The 9,912-nt window shown below is 42.2% G+C and overlaps 1 protein-coding gene across 2 annotated transcripts; it reads right to left on the bottom strand.

Annotated features, from left to right (window-relative positions):
- Positions 1-896: 896 nt before the first annotated feature.
- On the bottom strand, positions 897-9,910 carry LOC140244668 (transmembrane protein 126A-like). Of its 2 annotated transcripts, none has more exons than XM_072324289.1 (4): positions 9,511-9,910; positions 5,744-5,850; positions 4,856-5,109; positions 897-2,299 (listed from the first exon to the last, which is right to left on the bottom strand). In XM_072324289.1, exons 2-4 carry the CDS (start codon positions 5,839-5,841, stop codon positions 2,037-2,039), a joined length of 615 nt encoding a protein of 204 aa, XP_072180390.1. In that variant the 5' UTR covers positions 5,842-5,850; positions 9,511-9,910; the 3' UTR covers positions 897-2,036. The 2 variants fall into 2 exon arrangements, with proteins under 2 accessions (XP_072180390.1, XP_072180389.1); XM_072324288.1 differs by having other exon boundaries at positions 9,411-9,534.
- Positions 9,911-9,912: the final 2 nt, after the last annotated feature.

The raw sequence follows: 9,912 nt of genomic DNA, 5'->3' as shown, positions 1-9,912 counted from the left end.
TCTGGCATGTAATGGGGCTGCAGAACGTGTGTGTGTGTGTGTGTGTGTGTGTGTGTGGGGGGGGGGGGGGGGTTCAAGGGTCGATGGTAATTTACCCTCATCTATTGACCGATTCGGGTTCGTTGAGGGCAGCAGACACTTTACGGCACAGGGCGCAGCCATAGTGGGTGTATCAGCCGACCCCCCCTGCTCTCCCCCACCCCGGGGCAACATGTTTACACGCACTTGTAACAAAGGTTCGCGCACTAAGCAAGCATTCGCGCACTCAGTACGAGACGCCTATTGGCTAAAGCAGTTTTTCATTCTGCGCGCGTGCTAATGTAGGGAGAGGGGTGGGGGAGTGCGGAGGGGGGGTCGGCTGATACACCCACTATGGCTGCGCCCATGCCAAAAATACACATAGCGCGTCACAGAATCGGTCAATATGTTTGCTTGTACTCTATTTTTCGATGCCACTTTGAACATTTCATGGCATTTTGCGGCTGCTATGACTTGACACCTGTGCCATGTACCATGCCAACACAACTGTCTACTTTGATTTCTAATCTATGCCAACACACACAAACACATCCACATTCAAAAGAGTAAAGCAGACATGCTCTTCATTGACACACACATGCACACAGCAAGATTTCTTCTAAATTGTGCACTCACTCACATGCAAGACTCCCATACTGATACTGAAAAGGTGGAAATTTTTGTGCTGATAATTTTGTTTGTGCTCGGCCGGGTAAAATGAATTTCGCAGTTGATTACGATGATTGAGGGAGCACTTCAAACAGCTCACCAATGCCAAGGCAGTGAAGAGCTTCAAATGGCAGCACATACAGTATAGTACGGTAAATATTAACTAGTCCACGATCACCGCATCATATGAAAGCAAAATAACAAAGATGTGAGTTGACATGTTTGATCCACTTCCACAGGAAGTTAAGTTTATGCACTTCAATTTGTTGAATCTGCAACCACACTGATGACAATCGGAAAGAGCGAATACAATAACAAATACGTTCAGTACGGATGACTTATCGGGATTTTTATCAACACGATCGCATCGCCACCCCTCTTCCTCGACACATTTGAGGTTCCCAAACACGAATGTGAGTACACATATGAAAACACAAGTACCCAGCGAAACAAGAACGTCTTCTACCATGCAAAAAAAAAGGGGGGAAAAAAAGAAAAGCTTACTGAGTGACTTTCTCTGATCACATGATCATTTGTAGCTTAAGAGATGTGCACTCCTTTTTTCAAGCCTCTACTGAAGGGTTTCATTCACGTATGTTGTTGTCTACCAGGTATGCCAAAAGTCCCTCATTTTCAAGAAGAGCACCATAGCAATACTTGTGACTTTTATCACCTTTTCACATGCTCTTCAATTTTGGAAAACTCATGGTCATTGCACACACAATGATATTTGTTTTAACCAATAGTTGAATGGGAGGGAAGGTGGCTCAAGATTAGCTTCCGTTAAAGAATGTTTTGGTGCACTGTTTCTGCTGCTGATCCAATACAATCAACTTGTGGGTCAGGAAAAAAAACAAACAGTACTGACACAAACATTTGTCAAGTAACTACTTTTCTACTGCCTGAAAGCTGTGTTACAATTCATTCTATGTAACGTTTCTCGACCAATTCCTGAAGTATGCCACCAGAGTATGTACTTGGTATCCACTGGCACACAGTCTGAAATCAGCCTAATGACGACAGTCCATGCTTTGATGAGTGATTAAAGACCAATTTTGGTTGAAAAGACACGTTCCATATGCTGCCATGAAAAACCCTCATCTGACTTGATAAAAAAGAAAATACCAGCCAACACTGGCCATGTTCGGCAAGACTGCTGAGACCATCATATCCTCTCTACAACATTTCACGAGGCACATACAGTTGTATGCTCACTATTGTCAACGATTAGCATCGTATGGCACCTCGAGGGTGATTGGGGCTGTTCACATCGTCCACAGATCATCCCTTGCCAGTGCTGGAGGGCTCATTGCAACTGCCATCGGACCAATTGTGACTGGGCAGCCTCCCTACGTCGACCCGCTCGGATGTCGCATGTTCAGCTCCGTTCGGGCGATCTGGAACTGTCGATCGGCTACGTATGCAAAGGAGATCATCTGGAAGATCGCCATGGTGATGAACTGGCCCTTGAAGTACCGCATCTTTCTCATCCAGAAGTCCATCACCGTCTGGAATGAGGTGTTCTTCGTCAGCTGCGGGATTTCCATTGTCTTGGCCCGCACAGCCAGGGAGGCATTCAGCGGGGCAGCCATGAGGAAGGGATATGCTGCGCCTAGTGCACACAAAGAGAAGAAAAAACTATGAATTAGAAAATCAGATGTCACATACAGTAGTTAGATCCAATCTTGAAGTTCTGTGATCTTTGATGTTGCACACGAAACTGTCATGATTGTAACTGAATTTCAGTCACAAAGTGATTAATTCTACGGTTTCTTCGTATATTGAATATGACTGAATTTCACAAATTACTTGCTGAATCAATATTTAAAAAAATTGTGTCCAGAATACTTATTACCTCCACCAAGGGAGGAGGTTATATTTTCGTTACCGTTGGTTTGTTTGTTTGTTAGTTTGTCCGTTTGCAAATTAACTCAAAAAGTAGTTAATGGATTTGGATGAAACTTGCAAGAAAGGTTTAGAATGATACAAGTAACAGCAATAAATTTTGGTATTGATCCGAGAATTTTGGGGGAATTTATGAAGGATTTTTGATATTTTGGCAGGTAGGGTCAATGAACTTGGGGGTTCAGGCTGCGCATATTTGAGGTTTGCATGCGCGCACTAAAGTGTGTGCTCTACTTTCTGCTAGGGCGAGGCGCGCCGTGCAGCTGAGGGTTTATGACGTAACAAAGGCTTCTATATTGGGAAATCGGGCAACTTTCAGCACACAATGTTATAAGTACGTATGGGTGGAAATCACTGAGATCTCTATGGAAGAACAAGATCAGTGGTGGAAATGAGCTGCATGCTTGGCAGAGGTCTGTGCTCTCAGAGTGCTTCTCTAGTTTTAACCTGCATCAGTTGACCTCAATTTTAAAAAAACTCACATATAATTAAGAAAGTTTCATGCAATCAGACATGAACACTTCAAATTGCACTAGTTAAAGGGTGTGTACAGTTCTGGTCGAGGTGAGGATTTAGCTTTTAACGTTTTGCGAGATATTCAGAAACCACTCTATGAGATGTCAAAGAGCATGCAGTTCTAAGGGGTATCAAAAGTTTACTCGATGAAAATCGGTTTTGAAATGGCTGCGATATCCAAAAACAAGGTGAAACAAAGAGATCCTAATATAGTTGTGGCATGTCGCCTTTTATTATTAGCACTTTTTTGGATATCTCAGCCATTTGAAAACCAATTTTCATCAAATAAACGTTGAATCCTTCTTAAAATGACATGCTCTTTCATATTTCATAAGAGGCTTTTCATTATCTCACTTAGGAATGTTCAAAACATGAATCCCCACCTCAACCAGTACTGTACAGTCCCTTTAAAGGGTGTGTACAGTTCTGGTCGAGGTGAGGATTTAGCTTTTAACGTTTTGCGAGATATTCAGAAACCACTCTATGAGATGTCCAAGAGCATGCCATTCTAAGGGGTATCAAAAGTTTATTTGATGAAAATTGGTTTTGAAATGGCTGAGATATCCAAAAACAAGGTGAAACAAAGAGATCATACTAAAGTTGTGGCCTGTCGCCTTTTATTATTATCACTTTTTTGGATATCTCAGCCATTTGGAAACCAATTTTCATCAAACAAACGTTGAATCCTTCTTAAAATTACATGCTCTTTCATATTTCATAAGAGGTTTATCATTATCTCACTTAAGAATGTTCAAAACATGAATCCCCACCTCAACCAGTATTGTACAGTCCCTTTAACCTCAAGATGCTCTGAAATGCAGCAGTAAGGTAAATGATAACAAATGGACAAGCAGCCAGGAAACACCCCAACAACCCTTATGCATCCAGCAGCATACCTGGTAAAATTCATGAAAGAAGCAAGTGACGCATTGGGGAGCCTTGAAAGCATTCCAATATCTCCTCTAAAGGCTCCCCAGGAAGGCTCCTCCTTTTGTGTCAAAGATCATAAGGTCCTCAGTAACTACCAGCAACATTCTTGTGAGCAGCATTGGTGATACAGCATTTAACTCTTACATGCCATGGTGGAAACCCTCTGTGTGCCACATTATTCTAGGACACCAACGTAGTCATGCTTTGAGAAAACATTCTGGTTTTCAAATCTACATTGTATGTAACTTTTATAGATTTCTGTTAAGCTGGACATGTAGTGAGTAAAGTTGTAGAGAAAATGCCAAGCTATGCTTTGATGAAAATCGTATTAGAAATCAATGATTGTTTTCCTTTAAAATGACCAGTAGCTACATTACTGTAAAGGCATGATTTTTGCACACAAAACAGTGACAGAAACTTAGAATTTACATACAAGTCATCTATTAGGGATACCGTTTGATAGTCAATCAGCACATAAAATGCAAGCTATATGTGAGACTAATGAATGCGCGAGGAAAGCATTGATTGTACTGTGGCATTTGGCGATTTAATGATCGGTTTTGCCGGATTTGTGGGTTTGAGCAGAATATGTGAAGTTGATACGCCGTCGACTGAGTCAGACGTGCAAACGTGGCACATAGAGTTAAAAGCTTTGAAAAGGATGAGCCACTACAAACAACTATCAGTGCAGCTTTCATATGGTCATTGTAATTATGAAGAGAATTAACTCCTTCATGATCAGCATATCAATATGCTATAAACATTGTTGTCTAGAACTGAGTGGCTAATAGCAATACAGGAGTTAACACTAGCCTACCGATAGTAAGTCCCATGAGCCCTGCTCGTAGGGAGGCACATAGGGGGCAGTTGATGTCCCCCAGCAGGATGGGCGTGGTGATGAAGGTGGGGAACATGAGGGTCACCGTGATGCCAGGGATGGCCGCCATGGGCAGACTGGACAGGACCAGTCCGTGCCTGACCATCAGCATCCGGCGGAAGAAAGAGTTCGAGACCAACCCCACCAGGCCTGAGTTGAATGCCACAATGAGGTTTCCAGTCTTAAATGGCCAGCTGAAATAATACAACGAATATTCAAACATATCAATCGTTGGCTGGCGACTAGAAGAACACTGTACAAAATATCTACACCAATATCATGGCCTTTGCAGACCTCCCAACCTTATCGACTGAAAAAAACAGGGATGATTTGGCTCAAAAGAACGAAAGAAAGAACAGTTCCCACAGGAGTGCATAGTAAAATTATCAAGAAAAATAGGAAATTCCAACTGAAGAAAGACCTGGGAATGGTCAAAATTCAGATTCTTTCCTCTAAATTGAGAATAGTTGGGAGATCTGCCTTTGCTTCTGAACAGGCCAAACATTTATAATTGCTATATTAGTCACCGTGTTAAACACCCAAAAACTTACTGATTCTCCCCGGCTATACAGAGTCAATCATTGACTTTCAACGATCACAAGCAGCAAAAATATCGTGAACCCATCTTTAACTCTCTACATGAGAACCAATTTGCAGTGTGAAGCCCTTTGTCAATATCTGCAACACTTGCCATAAATAGTTATAACATCACATATATAATCGCTTTGCTTGTTTGATTTCCTTCTCCTGTATTGGGATGATGTCTTAAAAAAAAAAAACCCACAAAATTACTTGAGTACCGGGTAGTCACTCAGGCTTTGGACTTACGCTTTCTGCGGCTCAAGAGCTTGAATAGCTCTTCCCTTTTCCATCAGGGCACTATCCTTGTCCATCATGAGAACTTCTTTGAAAGATGACTTGGCCATGGCTGAAATCTGAAAAGAATAGGGAAGGAAAATAATCAATCAGTCAATCAATCAATCAATCAATCAATCAATCAATCAATCATATCATATCATATCATATCATATCATATCATATCATATCATATCATATCATATCATATCATATCATATCAAACAAAAACAAACAAATAAACAGCAACAACAAAAACAAAAATAACAGGTGAATGAAACTAAGTGTCTGCATTCAGCTACATCAACTGGACTTGTGTAACAGGTATCATTACTAGAACATTGTTTCCCTTATAAAAATAGACAATTTTGGGAAGAATTTCATGTGCTAATTCTCCCCAGCTACACAAAGTCAATTACTGACATTCATTCTGACATTTGTAAAGAAAGTACCTGGTAACAACAGACCGATTTCCTTCCTACATGATGCTTAGAACAATGAACTGGGTTAACCATACATGTTTCAAATCTAGCAAAATGAGAAAAGCCATATCTCAGAAGCCACTGTCAACAGTGCATTGGGGAAACTTATTAATTTGAAAAGTGATAGTAATATGAACATCTAAAGTCATCTTATAGTGTACCAGGGCATTTCATATTTTTGGGGTATGACATGAAGGGCTAGAAAAGAAAAGTTGCTCTTGTGAAAGAAAAGAAATATGTGTATTGCATCATGTTTATAACAAAAACAAAACCAAAACAAACAGTCATAAAAAATGCTGGTCTCTGCTACTAGTTTGCCCATCATGAAATCTGGACTGAGATTTTGACCTGCCACCTGGTATAAAGAAGTCAAATCCTTTAATAGCCCGTGGATGGTTAAGGCATCTGAGCAATGCCAACCAATGCTCCTTGGTGCACTGGTGAAGGAAAACGCCGGCTTTGGGCTATGGTAAATCTCAATTACTGAAGATGTGCATTCTCATGAGAAAGCTCAAGCACTAGCTTTCCTGTACCAATGGAGCTATGACAAGGGAACTGTTCCTGACAAATGGAAGCAGGCCTTGGTTCCCCTGATCCACAAGTCTGGTTCCAAGTCTGACCCCTCCAACTATAGGCCTATCTCCCTCATATGCATCTGTTGCCAGGGCATGGAGCATATATCTATTGTGCAATGCCCAAAGAGATTTTCCCCAGTGACTGCTAGAGTGCGGAGTCTTCATACGCCCTGTACTATTGTTTTGTGAGCGCAAGGGGAGCATTGGATGACAACGAGGCGGTACAACGGTAGGCTCACCCCTCGTGCTAACACGCTAGCAAAGGAGCAACCGAGGAGCAGCCAAAATCAAGTGCGTACTCGCGTAAAAGTTCAGAAGTTCGCGAAATACGCGCTGTAGAAATGTATACATAGTACGCAAAGTCCGCCATTGTTAAGTGAGCTATGGCGGCCCCCATGAAATCACTGACTCCATTGTAGAGTCCGCCCTCTAGTGGTGGGGAGGAGAAAAATCTCTTTGGCAATGCCACATCTCTAAATGCCTTGCCTCAAACAATAGCCTCATGGGTGCTAAGCATGGGGTTTATACTTCTGACACAATGCACCTTCTACCTGAAAAATAAATCAAAACAGAAACTGGTCGACATCTCCTTTTCTCCAATCATCACACCTGCCATGTACATATAGGCAAACAACCATGTTCTGAAGCACAGCAACCAGAAAGCTAAGCTACCATTGATCCATTCACGATGTCATTCTCTCCACAAACTGTCAGGATCTGGCATATTTTAACCAGCTAAACTAGATACCTGGTAAGCACTGGTATTGCTCTGCCTGTACAAAGCTAACATCATATTCTAGAGTTTTAAGAGTATCATTAGACCTACACAGAAAAATCTGTCTGTTCGTCACAGTTTTATGTCAACATTTTTTGTTTTGTTTTTTACTTTGATGGTTCTCCTTGAAGCCATATCCCTGACAAGAAATAGACTGATCTTTCTGCCTACATTAACCCCAGGGCGTTCCACTGCTGACACTATGGGAGCCCCAACGTGAAGCATTCGGGCTGATTGCAGTAAGGTCTACATTAGACTGCGACTGCCACACCAGCAGTCACCTCCAGTCTAAGCACCTCTTCTAGAGTCTTTTGGAGGGTACCGGTATCTACCAAGTGAGTACCCTTCCTAGGAAGTTTCAGGATGCTGCCTTGTAGCACTGGCACCAAGGTTTGACCTCCCATGCCAAGGTTTGACCATGAGCAAAAGGTTATAGGTTTCTACATAATTCATCTTTACATGTAGCAGGTGGTCAAATTTTGGATAGTGTTGTGGTCGAATTATACATGGGTGGATTGCGTTACTTGCAGACAGGAAAATTTGTCTGTCTGTAGCTGGAGGAGTCTTTTAAATCATTTTTTTTCTTTTATGGCTCTCCTCCGTATAAGGAGATTCCATGAAGCCAGATGCATACTTGCCAACATTTTCATTTGAGAAAGCGGTAGAATCCAGGATGCCTATGCGAGCAGCGCTAGCTTGAATGCTAATGAAATCTTTCAAAAGCGGTAGTCTACCGCCAAATGCGGTAGAGTTGGCAAGTATGCAGATGTTGCAGGGCTGCCAACTCTCACGCATTGAGCGTGAGACTCACACATTTTGGTCCTTTCTCACTCTAAAACTTTATTTCATTTGAATGCATTTCTATTGATCTCATTCATTTTGACTCCCAAATTATAGCATTGACCTATGGGAGTCTCACTCTCAACTAGTTTCCAGTGTTGGCAGCCCTGATGTTGTCTCCATGGAACATATCCCCGAAGACGACAAGTGGGTCAAGGATGTATACGGACCGATCTTTTAATTTGGTCAAATCAGAGAGGGATGCACCCCCTTGCTTCAAGGATGGATGAAGTAAACAATGAAGTAAGTTTATATAGATCTACCGGTACCTATCGGTCATCAGGTGGTCATTTCTTTCATCAACTGGCTTTTTAAAAGCACCTTATTGAATTGATATCTTTTTTTTTTTTTAAATCTCAATGTCAAGAGTTCTCATCTATGACCACGCATGTAATGCCATGGCAATGGAACAGCCTATCGCAAGAGGCGGTACTTCTCCCCACGGTGGAAGCATTCTGTTGCCACCTAGTGGAGGATGTAAACTAGAGTGTGGGAATAGGTTTTTTTACTTGCACCATGTAAAATACGCACACTTCATCCAGATATTTAAACGTAGCGTGCGTAGGAATGCCCATTAGGGCATTTAATATTATGCACACACACACAAAAGTCATCTGCAGTAATCTTCAGGACTGAAGGATGCAGAATAAACAGAAGAAGACGAAGAAGAAGATGGGCCCCCACAGTATTTAAACTGTGTACAAGGCCTCCCAAGCGCCCGCCCGGGGTTACTACAGTAGCCATATATCGGCCAGCATGCATGCATGGCCATGATGATGCATGGGTCATGATGGATGGGCGCCTGATAAGCAAGTAACACAGATTCTAATACGTGGGACTGTTTACACACTCCACACGGCTGCGTTGCTTTGCGATTCATTTGGCCCACAATTACGAATTAATTTTCTGTAAAATTGAGAAAGCTTGGAAACAAATCTCAATGTAATGAAAGGATACAAATATCATACCTGTTCTGAGCACAGTTTGAAGAAATTAAGACATAGTCGTATATTTTGAGATGTGTAGCACTTCGCATGGAAGTAGCAGGTCACTCGTCACGTGACTTACCGTTACAAGGTCGCCATATTGTTACTGTCGGGCGATCCCCCGTAAGTCCAGTGCACAGGAACAAGTGAATAATCGATTTTGTGTGGGATTAAGGTCATCTTCTACTCAGTTTGCCACCTCTCAGACAATATCCCAGTGCCCTTTACGGATATCTTGAGGGCCTTTGATTTTGGATACCTCTTATTTGGATAATAGAGGAGAGTAACACCCTTCGCAGGAGCTGGAAAGGTTTGCGAACTTTGCAGGAACCACTAGAGGAATTGTCCCCGGTGCTCCCGGCAGGAAATATCCGCAGAGCTCCGTTGAAACACTGGGACTAAATTGAGTGGGCTGATTCGCCAGTAGTGTGCGCGGTGCCGAGAACCAGTGCTTTACACTACAGTAGACACCCTGTAGAAAACA

This window comes from Diadema setosum, chromosome 21 (genome assembly GCF_964275005.1).
Source record: "Diadema setosum chromosome 21, eeDiaSeto1, whole genome shotgun sequence".
Taxonomy (NCBI): Eukaryota; Metazoa; Echinodermata; class Echinoidea; order Diadematoida; family Diadematidae; genus Diadema; species Diadema setosum.
Note: the sequence above shows the minus strand (reverse complement) of the source record. Positions and strands in the feature narration are given on the sequence as shown.

What these genes read in the sequence shown, in the direction of transcription:
- LOC140244668 (XM_072324289.1), bottom strand. Translation starts at nt 5,841, where the DNA reads ATGGCCAAGTCATCTTTCAAAGAAGTTCTCATGATGGACAAGGATAGT. An exon ending in GCTCTTGAGCCGCAGAAAGC is followed by an intron (nt 5,110 to 5,743) that starts GTAAGTCCAAAG and finishes GTATTATTTCAG; the next exon opens with CTGGCCATTTAAGACTGGAA. An exon ending in GCTCATGGGACTTACTATCG is followed by an intron (nt 2,300 to 4,855) that starts GTAGGCTAGTGT and finishes TGTGTGCACTAG; the next exon opens with GCGCAGCATATCCCTTCCTC.